General features: G+C 35.1%; 10 protein-coding genes across 10 annotated transcripts; 5 read left to right on the top strand and 5 right to left on the bottom strand.

Moving 5' to 3' along the window:
- Positions 1 to 65: 65 nt before the first annotated feature.
- Positions 66 to 1,691, top strand: FDP41_005818 (uncharacterized protein; the record flags this gene model as incomplete). The annotated part of the gene is made up of 1 exon (XM_044709384.1): positions 66 to 1,691. One exon carries the CDS (start codon positions 66 to 68, stop codon positions 1,689 to 1,691), a length of 1,626 nt encoding a protein of 541 aa, XP_044559778.1.
- A 206-nt stretch (positions 1,692 to 1,897) lies between these two features.
- Positions 1,898 to 4,960, top strand: FDP41_005817 (uncharacterized protein; the record flags this gene model as incomplete). The annotated part of the gene is made up of 4 exons (XM_044709383.1): positions 1,898 to 2,228; positions 2,393 to 3,579; positions 3,701 to 4,456; positions 4,511 to 4,960. The coding sequence occupies 4 exons, from the start codon at positions 1,898 to 1,900 to the stop codon at positions 4,958 to 4,960; spliced, it is 2,724 nt and encodes a 907-aa protein (XP_044559777.1).
- A 176-nt stretch (positions 4,961 to 5,136) lies between these two features.
- FDP41_005816 (uncharacterized protein) lies at positions 5,137 to 10,560 on the bottom strand (the record flags this gene model as incomplete). The annotated part of the gene is made up of 1 exon (XM_044709382.1): positions 5,137 to 10,560. The coding sequence occupies one exon, from the start codon at positions 10,558 to 10,560 to the stop codon at positions 5,137 to 5,139; it is 5,424 nt and encodes a 1,807-aa protein (XP_044559776.1).
- Positions 10,561 to 10,744: 184 nt separating this feature from the next.
- FDP41_005815 (uncharacterized protein) lies at positions 10,745 to 11,776 on the bottom strand (the record flags this gene model as incomplete). The annotated part of the gene is made up of 1 exon (XM_044709381.1): positions 10,745 to 11,776. The coding sequence occupies one exon, from the start codon at positions 11,774 to 11,776 to the stop codon at positions 10,745 to 10,747; it is 1,032 nt and encodes a 343-aa protein (XP_044559775.1).
- A 420-nt stretch (positions 11,777 to 12,196) lies between these two features.
- FDP41_005814 (uncharacterized protein) lies at positions 12,197 to 13,483 on the top strand (the record flags this gene model as incomplete). Its single annotated transcript, XM_044709380.1, has 4 exons — positions 12,197 to 12,268; positions 12,349 to 12,490; positions 12,620 to 12,802; positions 13,047 to 13,483. 4 exons carry the CDS (start codon positions 12,197 to 12,199, stop codon positions 13,481 to 13,483), a joined length of 834 nt encoding a protein of 277 aa, XP_044559774.1.
- A 479-nt stretch (positions 13,484 to 13,962) lies between these two features.
- On the bottom strand, positions 13,963 to 14,412 carry FDP41_005813 (uncharacterized protein; the record flags this gene model as incomplete). Its single annotated transcript, XM_044709379.1, has 1 exon — positions 13,963 to 14,412. One exon carries the CDS (start codon positions 14,410 to 14,412, stop codon positions 13,963 to 13,965), a length of 450 nt encoding a protein of 149 aa, XP_044559773.1.
- A 364-nt stretch (positions 14,413 to 14,776) lies between these two features.
- FDP41_005812 (uncharacterized protein) lies at positions 14,777 to 15,865 on the top strand (the record flags this gene model as incomplete). The annotated part of the gene is made up of 1 exon (XM_044709378.1): positions 14,777 to 15,865. One exon carries the CDS (start codon positions 14,777 to 14,779, stop codon positions 15,863 to 15,865), a length of 1,089 nt encoding a protein of 362 aa, XP_044559772.1.
- Positions 15,866 to 16,150: 285 nt separating this feature from the next.
- FDP41_005811 (uncharacterized protein) lies at positions 16,151 to 19,255 on the bottom strand (the record flags this gene model as incomplete). Its single annotated transcript, XM_044709377.1, has 2 exons — positions 16,151 to 18,893; positions 19,023 to 19,255. 2 exons carry the CDS (start codon positions 19,253 to 19,255, stop codon positions 16,151 to 16,153), a joined length of 2,976 nt encoding a protein of 991 aa, XP_044559771.1.
- Positions 19,256 to 19,571: 316 nt separating this feature from the next.
- FDP41_005810 (uncharacterized protein) lies at positions 19,572 to 21,488 on the top strand (the record flags this gene model as incomplete). The annotated part of the gene is made up of 1 exon (XM_044709376.1): positions 19,572 to 21,488. One exon carries the CDS (start codon positions 19,572 to 19,574, stop codon positions 21,486 to 21,488), a length of 1,917 nt encoding a protein of 638 aa, XP_044559770.1.
- A 321-nt stretch (positions 21,489 to 21,809) lies between these two features.
- FDP41_005809 (uncharacterized protein) lies at positions 21,810 to 23,715 on the bottom strand (the record flags this gene model as incomplete). The annotated part of the gene is made up of 4 exons (XM_044709374.1): positions 21,810 to 22,186; positions 22,288 to 22,385; positions 22,553 to 22,977; positions 23,596 to 23,715. The coding sequence occupies 4 exons, from the start codon at positions 23,713 to 23,715 to the stop codon at positions 21,810 to 21,812; spliced, it is 1,020 nt and encodes a 339-aa protein (XP_044559769.1).
- Between the last annotated feature and the right edge of the window lie 493 nt (positions 23,716 to 24,208).

Below are 24,208 nucleotides of genomic sequence, written 5' to 3'. Positions count from 1 at the left end.
ATCATCATCACCCATTCTTCAATTTTTACTTCCAAATTAATTTATGAAAACACTCTTATCGGAAAATGGTTACAACTTTTGAAGACGTTACTGAAAGACCTACTATTTCATCACCATACCATGTAACCAGTGATGAAGTGTATCAAACAGTGGAGAGTCTAGACCTTGAAAAAGTAAAAGCTTTGGTAGATAAACATTTAGATAATTTAAATTTGTATTTCTCTTCTCACGATGCAGCGAGTGTCAGTGATGAAGACTTGTTTGACGATCAGGAATATCTAGCTCATGATTTGTTCAATATTATTGATGATGATTACAACACTCCACTTCACAAAGCTATTTTAATGGATGTAGAAACAAAAGAGAAGGATCAAATTAGATTTCAAATTGTAGAAGATTTGGTCGTACGAGGAAAAGTGAGATGTGACGTTGTGAATCATGAAGGTCTAACACCTTTATTGGTTGCTGTTAAAAAAAACAAGCCAAAGATTGTGTCGTTGTTAATCAAGTCAGGAAAGCACTGTTCAGTGAATGATAAATGTCAAGTTGCTCCTTATATTGGATATACAGCTTTGCACTCATGCTGTACATGGTCTTTAATTGAGGCATCCAAGTCAGAAGATCCAAATGAGGATACCACAGTCAAAACAGCACGTGATATTGAGTCATTAGCTCGTTTATTAATCTCTTTGGGAGCAGATGCCAATTCAAAGAATTCAGAAGGAGAAACACCTTTGCATACTTGTTCAAGAAATGGAACGCTTGGAGTGGCTCGATTGCTAATTTCTGAAGGTGCAGATGTAAATGCGGTAAATAAGCACAAAGTGACTCCCCTTATGATCGCAGCAACGTTGGGTAACTTGTCTATGGTAGAGTTATTACTTGACATAGACCTTCAAGAAGAAGGAAATGTTGGATTGAAAAACAACCTTGTGAAAGTAGATTTACAGGATCAAATGGGAGACACTGCTTTACATTTTGCTTTTCAAAGTCAATTACAGAGAGTGTTTGCTAATGGAATTGAAGTGAGTCACGATCATGAAAGAATTGCATATCTACTTGTTCACACTGGAAAAGCAAATATGGACATTTATTCGAATGATGAATATTTGGCAACTGATTTCACATCCGATAACTTTAAACACATTTTGAGGACTGTCTCCCAACACGCTCATTTATTCCCACCTAGTTTGGATGCTTTATTACAAATGCCAGAGGAAATGTTGCAATCTCAATACTTGGATCCAAAAGAGAGAATTGCATTTGCTAAGGCTGTACAGGAATACAAAAAAGATAGAAGAGAACTTGATGATGCTGAGAGTAAGAAAGGTGGCTGTCCGATGGTTACAGGAAATCGACAACTTATGAAAAAGAGAGGTCTATTGAAATCTTCAACCAACGCCTCCAAAACAACATCAGACCATAACAGATCAAATGAAACTACAAATAACTCTAAAGCTTTACCATCAGGTCATCCAACTCATGGTGGTGATATTTCAAAATGTCCATTCATGAGAGGAAAACAAACAAATTCACAAGATGAAAAGGAAATCAAAGGAGAAGAACAAGAAAAGCCAAAAGGAAAATGTCCAATTCCTTTCCATAACGAGCTCATGATGATTTTCAACACTCGAAATCTGCTCTACTTGCTTGTTCTTGTTGTGTGTGTTGTTTTGGCCAGAGTTTTATAAAGACATGGTTCATAATAAATCTCCCTCCTCGCAAGAATCTCCGAAAGTTTCGATTCGCATTCTCTCTTTATGGAAGTTGAGTAGAGTTCCACAAATGCATTGCTGCTCTCCGACTGTCTGTTCGTTGCAAAAGAAAATCTTCTTCCACGTGACGTGTCCAAATGTTGCGACCTGCACCATATTCTGTGTTGTCCAATAACAACAGCATGGATTCAAGTCAACAACATGTCAACTTCCATGATGACGTTTCTCGCTCAACAGCCAACAACAACTACAACTCTGAAGGCCAAAACAAAACCACTTCCAATATGAGCGCATGTTCTTCAACAACAAGGTTGAATCAAAGGAAGAAAGAAGAGGAACAAACTTCTGGAGAGAAGTCTAACAAGATGATTCATCATCATGGCTCTTCTTTTTTCAAGAACAATAATATGAAATCATGTCCACTCGTTGTTGGTGTTCTTTCACCATGCATCACTGTCATGAATGTGATTTTGATTCTATTTATTTTACAAGGATTGTTTGGATTACTTTCATGTAAGTGTGTGTGAATCTGAAGAAAGGAGGAGTAGAAGTTGTTGTTGTTGTTTCTTGTCATTCTTTTTTAAATCATAATGTTCTTAAACACAATCACCAACAATCATTTTCATCATTTTTTTCTTCAAATAACATGGTATCATAAATATTAATCACTTGATTAGCATTCATCTTGTTATATACAAGTGGATATAATATTATTCAAAGAACTTATACGAAACAAAAAATTCAAATGAGTCTTGTGGTTGATTACCAAATTAGTGAAATGATTAAAACAACAACTGTTACAATTAATCAATTATTACAAGAATTGAATGGAATGAATTTAAATGATGAAATGAGTTGGATTGTTCTATTCAAACACTCTCTTACTTTTTTTGAACAAAAATTACCTTTACAAATATCCTATTTTGGAAGATTTGACAATTACTTTTTAGGAGTGGAACGAACATATATTAGAAAATTTGAAAAAACAAACAATCCATCTCTCGTTCGTACCATGAATGAATATAACATGACCGATGACTTGCCTCAAATTCTAAATCCTTCTAATATTCGATTCTCTCAAAATAGTACATTTTCAGTCACTGCTCGACCTTGGTACAATTTATTTCTTAATGTCACTAATCCTAAAATTTTATGGAGTCCATTGTTTTTCTCATTTATTGGACAGCCTTCCATAACAGCATCGATTCCAATCTATATTTCAGAGACCATTTCATCGACTGAAATTCTCTCCAATGTTACAAAGAATCAAGCATCGTTGAATAATTTGACAAGTGACAGCAGTCAAGATACCACCGATTCACTCTACATATTGAATACTATTGATGGATATAAAAATTATACAGATTTAAAAATTTATCGAAATGAATGGGCTCCAAGAAATCCTAATCATTTATATGGAGTCATTGGACTACAACTTAATTTGGATAATATCACCAAGATATTAGACCAATCTGCCAGAAATGCAGGTATCGCAGTAGCATTTATAATTAATTCATATGGTGAAGTTGTGGCATCCACGAATTTGATCATGACAGCTTCCTTGAATAGTATTTCGAATAGTTCCATATTTAGTAATTCCTCTTCTTGGTCAACTTCAACTTTCAATGTGGTACAAGATTTAATGAACGAAGTCAAATCAAGAGGATTTTTACAGAAAATAACAGAATGGAAGGATTTGAATTTTCAGAGACAAGATTTTAATGATAGAGCATCCATAAAGGATTGGGGAAGTTTTTTATACACGAGACCGAATATTCCAACTTTGGAAGTTTATCAATTCACCATTACAGATCAATATGGACTTAATTGGGGAAGTGTTATTGCGATACCTCATCGATCATTTGTAAGTTTCATTCACCACCTTAAATTTTAATATTTATAATTTACACTTTTATTGATTTATTTTTTATTTCAAATCATTCAACTATTGAATCACTCATTCACTCACTGATTTACTTAATTAGGTCGATGAGGTCTTGTCAGGTAGTATTAACTCTGTCATTATCTTCTCGATTGTTCTTTTTTTTGGAATTTTTATTTTATTTACTGTCATTCAATGTATTCAAATGTCTCTTCGATCGATTAAGAAACAATTGAAAGAATTGGTTCATTTCAACAATCCATTCCAAGAAAAGAAATCCTTCAATTTATTACATGACATTCGACAAATGCAACAAAGTCTCAACACAATGAAATCCTCACTTTCAATTTTCTCAAAATATGTTCCCAAAAGTGTTACAACTCAATGTTTGTCAAGACAAATGACCTTACAAGACATGACAGTCATGTTTATTGATCTTGATGGATTTTCCCTATTACCAGATAGTAATACAGTATGTGATGATAATTTTCATGAAAAATCTCACAACACCATCAAGATGGATCGTGTGAATTTTATTTCCTTTTCCACAGAACTTTTTACTGAAATTTATGGAATTATTGAGAAGAATAAGGGAATAGTGGATTTCTATGGACAGAATCGAATGATTGCCTTTTGGAATGATACCTCACGATCAGGTATACAGACAGAGAATCATGAAAGATTGGCATGTATGGCTTGCTGTGAAATTGTCATGGCTTTGGAGAGATTAAATTCACATTGGTTGAAACAATTCATGTTGAGAAGGGATTGTCCATTGATAGGTGGACCATCGATTGGAGTGAATAGTGGACGTATTTTATGTGGAAATATAGGATCACAACAACGCATTTGTTTTACGGTAAGTGTTTTAGTGAGTGTACAGGTTGAATTTTGACAATTCAAGGATAATCAGGTCATGGGAGATGAAGTCAACATCTCATCAAGTTTATCCATTCTCAATCATAGATTTGGAACTCGAACACTCATTGGCGAAAAGACACATCATCATGTGAAGAAAGACTTCATTTGTTATTTTGTTGATTTGGTTGTTTTGAAAGGTAAAGAAAGACCAATCAAAGTTTATAGTTTGGAAATGAATCAAGAGGATGCCACCCATGAACATTTCAAAATGAGAGATTATTCAAATGAAATTGAGAAATGTCTCTTTTCATACCAATTCGAAAAGATATTAGAATTGTGCCAAATGATCAATTCATCAAAAGACATGCAACCCATTCTTCGACCATACTTCATCCTTCAACATTGGAGTCAACGGGCAATACATTTAAAGTCTCTCCAGAGTCAACAACAACAACAACAACCTTTGAGGAGTGAACATCTTCCGTTCCGAGTGGATGATTAGGAAGGCCAATAGATCTACGAGTACTCAAGAAGAAACCCAACTCGATGATTAACCACCAATGACAGCACCCACAATATAGTTAACTATGATGGAGGAGGAGGAGGAGGAGGCCTCCTTACCGAACCTCAGAATGTATTGATGTATCTTAAGATAATAATTTATTCTCACCGATCGAATTACATGGTTAATTGTAAATCATCACAATGAGGACATCTCTTATGTTTCATAATGAACAAATTCCAATCACTGCGATTTGAAGGTCTCCTACAATTCGTACAGCAAACCTTTTGTTCAGGTGCAACAGGATATCCAGTAATTGAACATGGTTCAAATTGTGACTTGCACTTGAAACAACTCAAATTAGCAACATAAATGGGTGTCTTACATGAAGGGCATGGACATTTGCTTAATGAGCTATTAAAGTCAGAGTTCATGGACTTTTGTAACACAACATTGGTTATCTCTTCTTTCAAATCTTCATCAATTAATTGTGAAACAGGTATTGGAACCTTATAGGGCACATCTGTTCCTTGGAAATCTGAATTTTCTAACTCTGCGGTACCCTTAATAAGAATGGGTGGATCTTGATTTTGATATTCTTCTTTGAGTTCAATCTCTTCAATAGCATCTCCAATATCTAAAAATCGATTGTAAAAAACAAACATCATATTCTCCCACTTCATCTTTTCACATGCTTTTCCTGCCTCATAGAATACTGAATCTGGAGGTATTTCATCTGTATACCTACAAAGACTCACACAATTCTTTGTATAGAGTTCTTGAAGATCAAGCTTCTTACAAAGATCCTTAACATGATAAATATGACATGCTTGGTATAATTTAGACATTACTGGAGCAAGTTGCATATTAGCATTTGCAGATCCTTCAATTAACGATCTCAACATGTCTCTGCATCTCTTAATGTCTGTTGTATTTACATTTTCTTGATGAACTGTTGACCAAATGATTCTTGTCACCAATTCCTTATAGACATTGATCATTTGTTTTTCAATAGGAACTCCATACTTTTCCAACACACTGAGTGCCTTATTAAAGTCATGTCTCTCGTTCACTAACAAATTCACATAGGATGCAGTATTTCTGGAGAGAATTTCTGGATTTTCATGTTTTTGACAAAGTTCTAAACACTTGTCCCATTCACCAGCATCTGCAAGCTTTTCAATTTGATCGATCAAATTTTCTGGACCATCTGTTGGTTTTAAACTCTTTTTGTGTTGTTCTTTTACATAATCCAAGAGATCTGGAGCACGTTGTTTAGCTAAATCAAGTGCTTCACTAAATAATTTTTGTTTCACATAAACATCAATGGCATCTTTGAATTGTTTCACCATACAAAATATTTCTGCTGCTGTCTGATATCGTTTGAGTTCAATTAATCTCTTTGTAAATATGGAAACTACTTCAGTAACTCTTGGTTGTAAATTATTGATAGTAATCTTTACAGCGCTCACCCATTCTCCTTCCAAATATTCAGGATCAAGACCTTTCCAAGGAAATCCAATGTATGCATCAATTGCCTTTGCATATTGACCATTTTGTGCAAACATTCGAGCTGGAGCAGCAGGATCATTGTTGTCTGTCAAATCTTCTTCTTCCAAAGTTCTTGTTCCTCTTTGAGCATCTTTTTGATTGTAATCGACTAAATATTCTGCCCAATCGGAAGTCAACTTTCTTTGATAGTCCGAGGAGAGATGAGTATCTGCAATTCTTTTAGCATCTTGGAACCTATGAATGGATTTGTATTTCTCAATGAGCTTTTCTGGATTTCTTGCTTCCAAATATAATTTTTCTGCTTTTTCAAATTCTCTATTTTGGAAAGCCAAATCCGCTTGGAACTCAATAATGTAATTAATCAGAGAAGGATCATGAGTTTCTGCCACTCTCATAGCATTCTCCCAATCTGTATGATGTACATACATGTCAATAGCTTCTTTAGGACTATTGGCATTAATATATTCAGCTTCAGCTTCTTTCAAGTTACCTGCTTCCTCTAATGAGATTGCATATTTCATATGAATTTGAGGCAACTTTTGAGTCATGTTATTACTTGAGGATCTTGCCATTTCAAATGCCATTTCCCAGAATTCACCATCCATCGCATAATCAATAGCATCTTCAATAAGACCAAGCTTACATAATAACTTGACACCTGCTTCTCCTCCTGTATATTGTTTGGCCCATTCAAGTGCCACCTTTTTCCAAGCCGTTAAACCTCCATGAGCTTTGGCCACTCGGATGGCATCATTCCATTTGTCATTATTTCTGTACATGTTCACTGCATTCTTCCAATCACTTGCTTCAATGTAGTAATGTTCAGCTTGTCGTAAATGACCTTCCGATTCGAGTTGTTCTGCAATCTTGAGTTGAGCTTGCTTCAAATGAATTGGATTATATTTTGCTACCAATCTCACCATGTCATCAAACATGTGATTTTTGGCATACATGTTAATGGCCAAATCAGTTTCATCTGCCTTGATAAAAAGCTTTTCTGCCTCCTTAAAGCGTTGTTTCTTTTCTAACTTGGATGCTAATTCTGTGTAGAATTGTTTCATTTCAACTTGACTCATAAAAGTCTCTGCTATCGATTGTACCTCTTCCCACTTGTTATATCTTTCAAACATTTCCATGGCTTCTCTATATTCATTAGCTTTGATATAGAGTTTCTTTGCTTGTTGTAAATTTTGAATATCTTCATAATGTCGAGCAATTCTTCCATAATATCGTTTGGCAATTTGGACATCCATTCCTTCAAGAATTTGTACTGCTTTAGTCCATTGTCTAGAGTTGATAGCAGCTTCAATAGCTTTCACATAATTGTTTGCTTCAATGTAGTGATGAATGGCAGATTCTACTTGTTTTTGTTGCACCAAATAATCTCCCCATTCTTCCTCTAATTTAACAACCAACTCGGGATTAGCTGATCGACATAACTCGACTGCAAATCGATAGGACTTTCCCTTTCGATAGGCCTCAATGGCTTTTTCATAAAGACCTCTCTTTTCATAAAACTCTCCAGCCTTCTCAAATAGACCATTTTTGGATAAAGCCTCCGCAATCGAGTCCAACAGCTTTTCACTGGCACCATTATCAAAGACCACATTGTATTTTGTTACGACATTGGCAGCGCTTGCCGGGAATCCTCCTTGAAGATACAAATTGATGGCCTTAATGTATTGTCCTTCCTTTTCATAAATCTTGGCTGCCTTATCCTCTTGCTTGGATTGAATCAGCCATTCAATATATTTTTGTTTCTTTTCTTGTGCGTTGTTAATACCCTTCTCAATCGCTAAGAATATACTCTCTTCAAATTTGTGTAATTGTTCATACATTTTGATGGCTTCATCGACCTTTGCTTGTTCCAAATAAATTTGTTCAGCTGCTTTAAAATCTTTGCTTAATATTGCCATCTCGGCTCGTATCTTCCAATGATCCAATGGTTCAATTCCTTCTCCTTCACTTTCTCTTATTCGCTTTGATTCTTGATTAATCTTTCGCAGGAATCGAGATTTTGCAACATCACCAAGTGCTGCAAAACATCTCTCAGCAATGTCATATCTCATATCTTCCATGACAACTTCACTCAGTTTTTTCCACATGGCTTCAGTTTCTGGAGTGAGAGAAAGTCGTTCTAAAATACTTGCTGCCTGTTCATATTTTTTGTCTTCCATAGCATTCCCAAAGTTGATCAATCCTTCATTCAAGTCATAATTGACAGTTCCTGGACCTTCATCAACCAGAACAGCAGTGCATCCATCGGATCGAATAATATCGACTACCTCTCCTTTGATTTGAACAATGGTTACCCGATCTGGAGCGTCAATATTGTACCACACACAAAGATCACTTCTATTCTGAGCAACCACAACATCAGATTCTGGTACCCATTGGACATAGCTACAATAAGTTAATAGAGTGGTTGTCTTTTGACTCTTGAGATCAAACACGTGTAAATGTCTTTGCTTGTCTCTAAACAACAGTTTTGAAGCTCTGTTATTCAACTCAAGCCAATCAATTCTATAATCGTGACTGATTTTAGCAATAGTGAACGAAGAAACCAAATCCAAAATACAAATTGTATGACTGTCGATTAGATATGCCACTTTTTTGTTGCCTCCACTTAAATCAATTTCATTGTTTGGAGTTTCTTTGTCTGCAATCCTGGCACTAATTAAGAAAGTACTAACATGCTCTGTCCTAAAACTGCCAATAATGTCATTAATGCCATACTCAATAATAGAAAATTCTCCTGCCTTGTAAACCATGCATACTTTTGGATTATCAAAATAAAACTTTTCATTGTTTTCATCAGAATTCCAAGCAATTTCACTCAACTTGCATGATTCCAAATCTCCCAAAAGCAATGTTCTTGGAGTTCTAGCAATTATATATTGATCCCTAGCTACATTCACTTTGAGAATTTCTTCTTCGAATAGCGATTTCAGAACAATTCGTACATTCGTTGAAAGTCTTTTGACAATAACCTGACTAGAGCTGACAAATGTGAATTCGAATTCTCCCTTGTATCGATATCTTTTGATGCATGCATCAAACCAGTCCACTTGTCCAGTCATGTTTCCAATCACGAGCCTAGAGCCGTCTGGTTTCCAACAAGCAGATGTTACAGCATATAAATTTGGAATTTCAATATGATCACCTTCTTCCCACATGTTTCTATGAATATTATAATTAAAAACTTTAAGTTTGTTCCATGATCCGACAACACAACATTGACCTGATGGATTGCAAGCAATTGCACTAAATTCTTTCTCCTCTCGGTCTGAAAAGTCAAAATTTTGAAGTAACGAGCCATCGATGCTGTAAAATGATACTCTTTTGTCAGCTCCGCTCGCAATAATATTGTTTCCCCAAGCGAGACAGTAGGGTATTGTGGAATGAACGCATATTTTTTGAGATCCAATAATGTTGCTGTTTGCAAATCCTGCTCCCATCATCATGTCGTCAATGACATCTCCGTTGAGGTTACTCGAAAGGTCTCCATTGGGTGTGTCTTCAAAGTAAAATCTATAAATTGAACCATCCAAATGTCCACTCACTAATCCATGTCCGTCACTGCTGGCAGCAAGAGCAACAACCTCTGATTCTGCCTGATACAATGTTGTAGCAGAATTGTTTCTTGTGTTTCCCATTCTCACACGTCCATCCCTTAATCCAAAAACAATTTCTGAAGGATGCATACTTGGCCAGCAACAACATGTTATTGCTGATTTTTGAAGGAATTTGTTGCAAATAATCTTCTTTTCTCCCCATTCAAGTCCTAACCTATAAATATAAACAATGTCATCGGTTTGAGCGATGGCAAGTTTGACGTCATCTGGGCTAAACACCATTCCTGTTATTGTATACAACTTATTTCCTTTCTTTCCGTCCGCTGCTTTTGTTGGAAAACGCTCCCTTTTCTCTCCTGTTTCATCAAAAAGATGTATGGAACGTTCCGAATCAGCAACTGCCAATCTTCTGTTGTTGTTAGACCAGCACATGGCAGTAATTTTGGCTGATGAGGAAATGCTTTTGGCTGATGAGGCTGGCAATATAGGAGGATCTAAGTATTTGAGTTGCATGGCTCACTATTTGGTTGTTTAAATATCTTAATAAGGAATCACAAGGACACAATCGCTTGTGTGGTTGTATTTTTTTCTAGGTGATGATGATGAGGAATTTTAATTGTTCAAAGGTTGGCGGGTTTGGTTTACAAAATAACCGCCAAAACGTCGACAGCAACACTTTGAAAAATGTTATATATAGTTACGATCTGTTCTGAGCACAACAACTATTACTGCTACTGATTTGATTCATAAAGTCAGCCAATTCCTTACTCTCCTCCTGATCTTGTGCACAATAAAAATATCGTTTCACATGTTGCTCGTCTTTACCAATTCTCAAATAAACAAAGCGACCGTCATTTTCAGAGTACCACACATCTTTCGCAGTGAAGGTGATCTCCTTACCAGGAAGTATTTTGTCAAGAGTGTTGGCAGTAAATGATAATTCATCGAGTAATCTTTGTTGTTGTTGCTGAAGTAAAACTGGGAGTGGGATGCTTGTCATAGACATTTGTTGATGTAAGGAATTGGTTTGTCCTCGAGGATGATCGACGCTTCTTGATACAGCCGTGTTCATCATGTATTGTTTTCTGAATTTTACATAGTGATTAGGATTATTCACATAGAGCTTGGAAATCATTCTTGATTTGACTTTGAATACCATCACCCAGAAAAACACATTAATTCCAACCAATAGAACTGTCAGTGGCACTTTATGTTCATCGGGTACTGATTTCAATGTAACAATAGGAGTTTGTGCAGCTTTTTGTTTTTCTTCATGAACTTGCTTTTCAATTTGTTCCAATCTGAGAACATCCGAGAAACCAGAAGGCAAGTTTTTCGGTACACTTGAATGTAATTGTACTGTATTGACAAAATAGACATGATAAAGAGTCATACATGTAAGACAAACAATACATGCTCCTGCAATATAAATTAAAATTATTTTCTTGTCGTGAACACTTTGGGCGATTAGCACTCTTTGGTGGCCTGACGATGAATGAGCCTCTGCTGTGGTGGTGGGTGATGGTGTTCGGGAAAGCAAGTTTCGACAAAGTAGTGTTTTAGACTCTCGGAGAGTAGATTCCTTAACCATGGTTTGATGATGGAACATTCTCATTGTTCCACCACATTGGCCAAAATTGTGTAAGCCTCCAACGTTGAAATGGTCAATGTGTTTGCTGTTGAGCCAACAAGTGGAGAGAAGAAGAAGGCTTCTTCTTGATTTGAGCATTTTTATTCACGTCGGAAAAAGGTTGCAATCTCGGGAAAGGAGCAAAAGTCATCATTTTCAGAAAAAATAAGATTTTTTGAAAGCTCTCTCAGTAACATCAGCAATAGAACCCGCACAATAACAGATTCGAATATTGAAGCAATAGAACCAGCACAATTCGAATATTGAATCGGAATAGAAAGTTGAGAGTAGTTAAAGTAGTAGTACTACTGTTAGTTACAACTGAGTGATTCCAAATTCGAATTCGTGGAATAATTATTGTTGGGATATAACGACGATCATCCAATCACTCATTCAATCAATAGATTTTGCATACACGCACTTGGAAACAATTACATCACGCGCGATTACTATTTATAAAACGATTTTGTTGAGAACATTAGATTTCCTCTTTGAGAATAGTCATCTCTCTTGAAATTCATGATGAATCAATCAGCTGCATATCATTACATGTTTAAATATATTATTATTGGAGATTCTGGAGTTGGAAAAGTAAGTGAGAAACACTGCTGTGAGTGTTTGCTGATAATTATCAATGAAATGTCAACATGATATTCAATCTGTGACAATAGTCATGTATTTTACTACAATTTACGGATGACCGATTTGATTCGAGGTCTGAATGTACAATTGGAGTTGAATTTGGTACCAAAACGATAGACCTTGGTGCTAAATATAATCATATCAAAATTAAGACTCAAATATGGGATACAGGTATGAATTGAGTTTGTCATTACTAAATGTTTCATTTGATTATTCACTGACGCATCACTCTATTTCATTCACTTTGCATCACTTTACATTATTTGATGATTACATTCACTTTAAATGTCATGCATGCAGCTGGTCAAGAAGCCTTTCGATCCATTGCTCGATCGTACTATCGATGCAGTGCTTGTGCATTTCTCGTTTATGACATTACTAGAAGGAGTACATTTGAATCAGTTCAAACATGGCTCACAGATGCTCTCTCAAACAACTCTAATCATTCTCAATTAATTGTAGTATTGATTGGAAACAAAACAGGTGAGTGGTGATCAAATAATAATTATTTGGAATTTTTAAAAATGTTGTGATTAATTTTTAAAATTAATATGGACATGAACCAAATTATTGAATGATATATCAAATGTGTGTCATGTCTGAATTCATTCATATCAAACACACACACATCAACGACACTGAATCATTCTTCTTCCTATAATTCTTCTATAATGAAATGATTCTTCTTCCTATAATTCTTCTATAATGATATATATGGTCAAAATAGATCTCGCCAAAACACAACGACAAGTATCCTATAAGGAAGGTTTAGAATTTGCAGAAAAGAACAAAATTCACATGTTTCTCGAGACCTCTGCCAAGACAGCTGAAAATGTGTACAAGGCATTCTTGGAAAGTTCTGAATTAATTTACAAAAAGATTCAAGCTCATGAAATTATGGTTGGAGGTATGGATGACGATGTTGTTGGAAGCGGTGTGCGATGTGGTCCACTCTTAATGCAACATCAAACAAGTATGAATAGTAGTAGTAGTAGTAGTAGTGGTACTCCCATAAAAACAAATCCCTCAAATACCAATCGAATTAAGGGAAGTGAATTAGGATATACCATTCGAAATCCTAGTAGTAGTAATAACAACCATTCAACCACATCATCTTCCTCCACTTGTGCCTGTGCTGGAAGTAGAAGAGAAACTGGAGAGTAGAGAGATGATGATATGGTTCATTTTGAATTCTCAGAGCAAAAGAGAGTGTTGTTATAATCCTAATCATATATACAGTCTTGATCCCTCTTTCTCTCTTCACAGATTGGATCTGCAGAAGAAATATTCTTTCTCTCAATAAAATGTTTTGTGTTGTGAAATGAGATCTCATGTTGTGATCCCAAAGTCGACAATTTTGAATCTTGTTTGCATTCCTATTGCAAGATATTGAAATCTTAAATTTATTGTCTTATGAAAATTATAGAACACAGGTTTATTTGGTGAATGTTCAAATAAAAAGATAAGATCAGAATTTCAAAAATTTCAAATGACAATCTCATAATTAGCTATAACTGCAAAACCTTTCAATTTTGATTTTGTAACATTTTCTCTAATACCCTTTTGAATTTAAACTTTTCATAGAGTGAATCATTTGAATAGAATATAGGACAATCCAATCGATTGAAGAAAAAGTCTTCTTCTTATTTTTTATCCCCATGAAATACAGTGTCATCGAATTGAGCCTTATCAAAATACGAGGAAGAGGATGATGATGATGATGGTAATTGCTCTTCTTCTTCTTGACGTCTAAAATTTCTTCCGAATAAATTCCGAGGTCCAAATGATTCAATATTAATTTCATCAAACAGAGAGTCAATCAATCGATGAGGAGAAGGGAAAAAGTCTTCAAAATTAACTAAATTATTGTTAAATAAATCATTGCCACTGTTTAAATGAATATCAAATTTAGAGTTCATCTCGTCGGGAGTTAATTTAAAGAATCTCTCAGTCTTTAATAATTTAAAGGGTCTTCTTTTGTAGTATTCTTCAATAGTGTTTTGGTAAATATTTTTAGTAACATTACATAATATCTGTGATTTATCTTGAGAAAAAAGAATTTCTATGGGTTTGTTGATTTGATGATGATTCATGATCCAAATTATTTTGTTCGTTTAAATTTTTACTACATTCGTATTGTAATTCAATTTGTTTCACCACTTCATCTTCAAAAAAGGTTTTAGAAGTAGATCCTTTAAATTTCATTTGTGAGTGAGAATGGAGTGGATGATCCATATGGTGATGATGATAAAGGATGATGTCTGTGATGATGGTCACCAAAACCAGAAATTTTTTTTAATTCCGATCATTCCGATCATTCGGTGTTTGCATGGCCATCCCTATTCTGCTTCAAAATATATTTACCTATGCAAAAAATTGATGAATTTATTCTATTATCGATGGATAGAATTCATGAGTGACTGATCATGACGAACACACACCTTCCAATTTTAAAAAATGATTTCAAACCATCAACAACAACAACATCCAATGATCCATTCAGATCATTTGGAGAGACGACAAGACACAGTGCTTCTTCATCCAAAGGAATTATCAAATGATATCAAACATTCTCTTTCTTCGATCAATGAAATTTACAGAGAATATTACAAAAAGAAGACCTATGATGAATCACAACAACAACAACAACAACAACCATCACCACCACTTGAATCCAAAAGAAGAAGAAGAAGAATGGACATGATCATTAAACATTTCATTGGACATTCAAAAATTCATCATCATTCTCACAAATCAATACTACACCAACAACAACAACAACAACAACTGTTCCGATCGTCATTGACTAAACTTCTCAATGTTCAAAAATTCATACGAAATTCTAAAAAACCAATACTACTGTTACTCTTTGTTGTGTCATTGTATACCTATTATTATTATTATTTCAAATTCAATCATTCCAAAAACAAAATTTCTGAAAACATCATTTCTATGAAAAAGATTACAAAACATTTTAGTTTAATTGAAATTTTAATTGCTATTAGTATTCTTGTAACATTTAGTGGAATGACAAGCATGGTCTATAATGAAAAATTGATTGAAAGTAAAATAGCATACACTAGAATTGAACTAAATTTAATTTTACAACATGTCTATTTATATTATACCACACATGGACGATATCCTATCTCTTTGAATGACATTGAAAATTTAAAGACAATTGCTTCATTCGAAGATCGATGGGATCAACCCTATATTTATATTCCTTATATCGATTGGGTATTCATTATTGAATTATTACAAAAATCAAATGTAGATGAGAAAGAAGTGAATTATCAATTGGAATGTCTTCAAACCTTAATTCATGGAATTGTCTCTTCTCATCAGATCGTATCTATCGATCCAAGAATCATTCTAGTAGAAACCTCTCAACGACCCATGTTGTTTAGTTTTGGATATCGAAAACCAATATTTGCGGACTCTTTTGATGAACAATCGAACATGATTTCCTCCAATGAATTTAGAGAGAGAATTCAATTAGTGGCACAATGGATAAAAATTGCAAGAGAAAAATCGGTAAGTTGAAAATGGATTTTAATGACACATTCAGGAATGTGGAATTGATTCATCTGAAATATATTATTTGAAATTCATTATTTATTCGACAATGATCATCATGAACCATCGAAACACATTGTGTCATGTTTTAACAACAACACTTTGAACAAACATGAATTTATCTTTCGTAACTCAATTCCATATGCATTGAAACACTTTGAACAAACATGAACTTATGTTCAGGTGGGTCTATTGAGATTCCAAAATACCATTCAACAATTACAGAATCAACTTTCCACCCATAATAAGGAATTATAACTGTTCAAACTCTACAATTTTTCCACTGGCAAGCATTCGTTGCACTTTTGGTGGAGAAGAAGTCTTTGTTTCTTCTTTCTTGTGTTCATGGTGATGATCTTCTGTGCCATTGCCATTACTACCACCATTATGACCACTCGTACTACTACTACTACTAGCAACAAGACCAGAACCACTCGTACTACTACTACTACTACTAGCGACACCAACACCATCCTCACCATCATCCATCACTTCAATGACATCTCTCAAGAATACTTCTTCCTTCTTATTCAAATATTTATCCTTGACATATTCTCTTGCTAATAAACCTCTCACAAGTTTACACCAATTATTCATAATTCGATCCTGTTTCTTCTTTTTCATCTTTTCAAGTCGTTTCTTTTCATAGGCCACATAAGCTTCTCTTAACACTTGTTCATTTTCAGAGTGAACAATAATTCCATCATATTTTGGAATACTACGTTTTTGTCTAAATTCAAATCCAACCATTGCTCTTGCATAATCAATTCCTAATTTTCGTGCAACAATTGTTAAACCTTTGAGAGGAGTATTGGCTGTACTGATATGACTACATCCTTGTGGTAAAAAGTTTGAATTCCACAATTCATAAGTTCCCTTTTCACTCTTTGGAATGGGATCATTGAGAGTAACCATTGGAACGGAATAGGGTTCTGTTTGCCACTCTCCAAACAACTCGGTATATTCCGAGTGTTTACTAAATTTGGCTGACTTGACTATTTTGTAAGGTTTTTCATGATCTTTGACTTTTTTCATTTCATCTCGAAGCCATCGATCTTTGGTGTGAAGAGGTTTCAATGAGGATCTCAAATAGACATTATGGTTTTTTACCACACACACTGGTTCAACATCTTTTGGATACATTCCTTCATATTTTGGAATGAACTTGTCAATGACATAAATGGGATGTGTTTGAAAGTCTTGAATGGAAGAAGGAACTTCCAATTCCATTTGAGTGAGAATACTTTGAATGAGTAGAGAATCTTTTTCAATGAATGGATTGGTTAAAATTTTAGAAAAAGAATTCATAAATGTCTTCGTGTCCTTGTAGTGGTCCAAGTGATGATTCGAATCACGTGTAGCACCACCACTACTCGTAATAGTACTACTACTACTACTACTACTTGTTGAAGTAGTACTATTACTCAATGCTATCGATGATGCCAAATGAAGAGGAGGATGAGGAGGATGAGGAGAAGGAGGAGAAGGAGGAGAAGGAGGATGAGAATGGTGTGAGAGGAGAATCACATCCTCTTGTTGTTGCATGACATTCTCAATGATGAAATCATGATTCACTTTGCTTTTCAATCGAGTCGTCATTGAAGAAGGAGGACTAGTAGCAGCATTCTTCATTCGTTGAATTCTGAGAGTGGTTGAATCATCATACTTTGAATAATTCTTCTCATTGATTTCATCAAGTAATTCTTTCATGGCATGTTCAACATATTGATAATTCTCTTTTCCAATCAAAGTACTTGGAGGTTTACATAGAAAATGTTTTGGAGTAACATCTCGAATGACGTAATGAAATAGATCATCACTTCGATCATCACTTCCATCACCACCACTAACATCACCACCACTTTCACTCTTGATTGACATTTCTGAATGAAAATCATCATTTACATGATCGCGACTACTATCATCATTACTCTTTTCTGAATGATCATTTCCATTATTAGGATCATCATTAAATCTCTTATCTTGAATCTTTCCAAGATAATCAAAGGAAACCACTACAATGGGATATTCACATAAAGTTTTGCTCATCTTTTTGTAAAGTTTTTCAACGGCTTCAATATTCAATGTTGTATTTTCAATGATGGGTTCTTTTTGACCTAATTCAATGGTTGTGTAATGTAATCGAGTTTCATGTTGTTTTTCTTTTGGATCATTTACTTCTAACCAAATATCATGTTCAAAATGTTTCTTTTTTTTTTTCTTTTTTTTCTTCGTTTCCATGAATAGTAATGGTGAAAGTTCTAAACTTGCAACAAATCTCACAGTGTATCCAGAGTAGATCAATACTAACATGACTGCAATGTATAATTCACATATATTATGAATTTCAAGATTTTTCAAATGTGTAGAAATTTGATCCTTCTCATCCACCAATAATTTGTAAAAAGAATGTTTTTTAAACTTGTGAAAGGTGAAGGTTTCATAGACCCATTCCACACATGATTCAATCGTTGAAAAGGGAGAGGTGGTGTTATTGTTAGTATTGGGGGTGTTAGTGGTACTAGTAGTGCTAGTGGTGGTGGTGGTGGTGGTACTCGTGAATGATTTGAGACTTTCCAATAGACTTAAAATCACTCCTTTCACTTCCTCACATTCCCATGAAATGTATTCATTCAATAAATAATAAAAATTAAAATAGAGTATCATGTGAGTCAAATTCATAATGGAAAGAAGTCGATGTTCTCCTTTGGATTTTCGATGGATGACTTTTTTTGTCTTCTTGGAATGTTCTTCATTCTTGATCGTAATATGAAGAGAATCATCTTCTTTCTCATCGTCGTCTTGCATTCTTTCATGTTCTTGTAATGAGGAGGAGAATTCTTCCATGTCACCATCCTCATCCTCTTGTGGTTGAGTAAATTCCTCCCATTCATCCTCTTCATGATTGTCATGATGATTGTTTTCATCACTTGAGTGACTAACTGTTGCAATCCTTTGAATTCGTTCTTCAATTTCCTTCATTATATTTGATTCTCTATAAATATTTATAGATAGGAATGGTCGTCGTCGTCATCATCATCATGATGAATATTTGAATGGGTGTTTGTATTCATCGTGACGTGGTACAAAATCACATTTTGATAGTCCGCGCTTATTAACTTACTTGATAAATTTCTGTTTCTTCTTTGTTTGTTCTTCCTTTTCTTTTCGTTCCTTGTTTTTGGTGATGAGTTTTGAAACTGCGCTTGAGCTTGAATTTTGAAGCATATCCACAAGTTTTCGCTTATTGGTAGTAGAGAAGTCTTCTTCTTGGCTCAGTACCTCATCATCGCTGGTGAATGCCGACGACGATGCACTTGGATGAGTCATTTTCCCCTTCAGGAAGGATGGGATCATTTTTTATGTTCAAAAATCAATACACACACTTTTCGCATACCAAACAGAGCGTACTTGAACAGGGTTCTTCGGATCAAGTAGGCAAATAGAGTTCGAGAAATTGCTCGAACTGTATGAACTTGGTGAAGATCCATAACATATATAACAACGGGAGAGAATTGCAAAAAGTCTTTCAATGCCTAGCCACACACAATGTTGTTGTCATGACAGGTCTCAATGTTGTTGACAAAAAACACTGAAAAGCCTTATATTTGTTTTGTAAAAAAAAATAGCCTCAACGCTGTTTGCTCTCTCATTTTATTTGAAATATTATTATATGAAGAATTTAGGCTTTTCAGAAACTCTCTTCATTGAAGAGATTACCAATACGATAAAGCAAGATCTTAAATTGATTGGAAAAGGGAAAAGAGTTGTTTCCTATGAAAAGGAAAGCAAACGATTCGTGGACATTCTTTTCTCTAAAGACTTAATGTCCGACTATGAATCAGAAACTCTTGAAACATCAATGAATCTCTTCAAAGAATGTCTTCATTTAATCTTTGGCTTCCTCAACAAACTCATCCAAGCAAAACAAGAGACGACTCCAAAAGAAATCATCCTCCACAAGTTTTGTTTGAATTGCAGATTTTGTGTGTTCGTATTGTTTGAACTGATGATGTTTCCCAATCACATGAATGACTTTTCTTTGGAAGAGTGGTCTAATGATGATCACTTGTTAGGGAAAATAGCTCAACATATTGGCATGTTTGATGAAATAGTTACTGGCGTAATGATCTCTTTGAGTTTCCTCTCTAAAGATTCATTGTTTGAGTGCTTGTCTTCAGTGTATTCAGATCGCTACTCGAATCAACGAACTAAAAAAGGTGAAATGAAACTTATCTTTACTGAGAGAATGTTGTATTGGACAGTAGTGGCAAGCAAGAATAGAAGTGAGTCATGCTCTCCAGAAACCTTAACACCTTTTCCAGCTCTAAGCGATCATGCTTTTGAAGCATTGTTTAAGCAATTAATCCATACCACACAATACTTCATTTACATGACCTTGAAACATCAAAAAAGAATTGATCGCAACTCTTCCAATGTCATGAGAAACACCTTACAATGGATCATCAAATTGTGGAATATGAATCACTCAAAACTCCAACCATTGCTCACGGATTTAATTCAACGCAAGATCATTGGCTTGAGTTCAATTGAGAACAAAAACTCATCTGAAACGTTTAATGAGTTCTGTACAACAGTTTCATACTTTGTCGCTGAACTGTTGTCTCATCTCGTCAATGATCACTCCAACGAATTCTCATCAATTGCCAAGTTTGTCATTGGAAGTATTGAAAAGCTTGTCACTGCAAATTTAGTTGGAGGAAAAGAAAAGAGAAAAACAATGGAGTTGCTTCAAACAATACTTGTTGGAGATGTTGAACAATCTTCCATCAGAAATGTCAACCGTATGCTTGAATTTATTTTGGGAAAGGTATTACCACAAGACAAGCACTGTGAGACAAGAATGAAAGCTTTAGAAATTCTACAGCTTGTCATGGACACCAACTGTCACTACTCGACCAATGAGGACAATCCTCAAGTTAAATACAATAGAGAGTCCATCTTTCAAAAGTTGGAACTATCGCTGAAAACTGATCCAAATCAAACAGTGAGACTCAAAATAATGGAAATTTGGAACTCATTAGCTCAACAAAAGATGAAAAGCGATGAAACATACATTCCAAAATACTTTGAAATGATCATTATGAAATGTTTCGACAAGGACAAGAGAATTAGAATGAAATGTTTTCAAATCATTCAAGATTTTGGAGTTTGTAAACTAAATCAAATCTTGTTGAAATCATCCCTTTTAAGAGAAGAAGGAGATGTGCGTTCACGAAGTACAAATAATCTCTTTAGGAGATCCCTTCTTCTTCACTCTGACAAGAATGGCCTTATTTCAGAAATGATAAAGAAAGTGCTCATCTATGGCATTGTGGATGAAGAGAAGAAGGTGAACGTCTCTACTCAACAAATGTTTATCGAACTTGTGACTTCTTTAGCTTCACCTCAAAAAGTACTCCACGAACTGGACTTGTATTATCAACAAACGAGGACGACGACGACGACTCAGAACTCTGGCAATTCCAGTACTACTACTGGAGAAGCTTATGGTCATGTATGGACTCTTTTTGAGAGTTCCCTCAAGAACCATATTGGCTTAATATATGAAAGGTCGAAATCTATTTAGAATGTTGATCATTGAGAAATTCTCTCCTTACTGTTGCCAAACTCTCTTGCATGTGCAAGCCATATATATATTCATGAATGATCAATTTATTATTGTTGATGAAGAATGATGAATATAGTGTACAATGTGTGTGTGTTCGGTAAGCAAAATTTTGGTAATGTTGTGAAAGTAGTTTTTAAACATGACTCGCCAGAAAACCAACCCATATATGGAATGCTGGAGTTGGCTCATGAACGAACTCTTGTTCACATGGCTAATAAAAGAATTATTGAATGAATCAATAAGGAGAGTCATACAAGAGAAAAGTGAATAATGGTTCGCTTATTTCTTAATGACAATCTTCTTCACACTGTCAAAGATGTTCTTCACATTGTCAGTATCTGTTGCACATGTAATGAATGGATAGAATTCTCTATTTTGATCATTAATTCTTGATGTGAATTTTTGAAGCATATATTTGGATGTTGCATCAAAGTCATGTGGTGGTCCTTGATAATCTGGGAAGAAATCAGATAACTTTTTAGTTTCAATCTTCTTTTGGAAGATGTCCTTCTTATTAAGGAAGAATATCACAGGTGTGTCAATAAAGTATCTACTGTTCACAATTTCATCAAAGAGGAGAAGAGATTCTTGAATTCTGTTGGTACTGTCATCCTCATAACATTTTTGATCAAATTCTGACATGGAAGCAACGAATACTGGAATGAAGAGAGGTATGTGTGAGAGAGAGAAAATGATGATCATAGTAATGACATGATAATGATGAATTAGTCGTAATAGTAATAGTCGTAGTACTTACAAATTGCAGTGACATTTTCAAAACAGTGAATCCACTTCTTTCTTTCGTTACGTTGACCACCAACGTCGATGAGTGAAACTTTAGTATCATCTTGTTCACTATTATTATTGATTGTCATGACAAACACAATCATCACACATGGCACGGACAGGCAGATATCAAGTAGTAGTAATAGTAGTTGTTGTTGTCAATATCATCATCCATACATCACAATGGATATATATACACATGAATATACATTACTATGATGTCTCCTAATACTTACAATTTCAATTCGACCACACCAGTCGTCTTTGTTCTACACATCAAAATATCTTTATCCGTTGGCACATAATTCTTCTCACTAATAGCATCGATACGTTGATAAAAGTATTCAGTGGAATCCAACAATTGATATTCATCTCGACGTTGTAAAACATTCTGAATACCAGTGTCAGCCCATAACTGTTTCAATTTTTGTACCAATTCAGCATTGTAGAATGCATCAACATTCAAGAGAGCATTCTCATCATCTAATTGAATCAATTCTTGTGCGAATTGTTTGTTTTCTTCCTTCTCAATTTCTTCACCCAATTCATCGCAAGCCTCAACCATGGAGATCATGGCACGGATAATATTACCTTTTATGGTACTCGCAAAAATGGCTCTCTCGTCTGGTGTGTAAGTTCCTTCTTTGAGAATTTTGAATTGCTGTTGATGAGACGAGTAGTAGTTGATGAGAGAGGGTGGAGAGAGAGTCGTTGATGGTTTTCAGGGAGTATGTGATGACGAGAAGAAAGAGTGAGAATGAGAGGTATAGGTGGTAGTAGTGGTAGTGAGAAGGAATGAATAGATTCATCAAGTAGTGCACGAGTGTGTGTGTGTGTGGATCGGGTGGTGGTGATCATGTGAAATATTCACAACAATCATACCATGACACAAAAATGGTCATCCATGAACAAAAAAGGATAATGTGATCGTGTGTTGGCAGTGATAAAGCACGTGAATTGGAGCAAACACATGTGTGTTGTGTTTGAGGAGTCAGTGTGTGTGTGTTGGTTATTATTGTTGTTGTTGTTGTTGTTGAGGATGATGAAAAGGTATAATGTTGTTATTGTTATTAGAGGTTGATAATAGTTAGAGAGTTCAAGAAGAGTGTCATGATGTCGCATTTCATCACAACAACAGTTGTTACAACAAGACACACCATCGTGCGTGCAACATAAACATATGGATGAACAACATGATGATGATGATTAGAGATCACAACATAAAAATCTCTCACTCGCACACACACACTTGCACATGTACTACACTATTCACACTTACCTTGAATAAAGTACTTTTACCAGATTCACCAGCTCCTAACAAGAGTAGTTTAACATCCTTGTTTTTAGCGACTGGTCGAACGTTATGATTTTGTTTGTTTCCTCCTAAACAATTACCCATTTTGTTGTTGTTGTTGTTGTTGTTGTTGTTGAGTCTACAAGAAGATGATGATAAAAGGACGGGAGTGATGATGATAGCAGTGAAACTTTTCAATAGGTGATAGCAGTGAAACTTTCCAATAGGTGATTATTATTGTTGACAGCAGCAGATGGAATCGTTATTCGTTATGCCTTCTTGGTGTGAGAAAGGAGGAGAAGGAGGATATCGTTGTTGTTATTGTTGTGGTTGACAACAGCAGTGTCAATGAGGAGAGATGATGACAATTTTTAAACGTCTTCGTCGAGTGGTGTTGACAGGTGAGGCACACCTTGCTTCTGTACTGGAGCTCACTCTTCTTGATCAACTTGACATCAGGTTTGAGTCTGAGCGATAAGAAAGTGAAGCTTTACCTCTCTTGTCATCTGCATAACGACGATGAAAAAGGCAACTCTCAGAATTTCATTCCACAGACAAGTGAAGAGTTGCGCGTTCACAGAGTGTAACATCAATTTGA

The sequence above is a fragment of the Naegleria fowleri genome (genome assembly GCF_008403515.1).
Source record: "Naegleria fowleri strain ATCC 30894 chromosome Unknown tig48, whole genome shotgun sequence".
Classification (NCBI taxonomy): domain Eukaryota; phylum Heterolobosea; class Eutetramitea; order Acrasida; family Naegleriidae; genus Naegleria; species Naegleria fowleri.
This window is presented reverse-complemented; position numbering and strand designations above follow the sequence as displayed.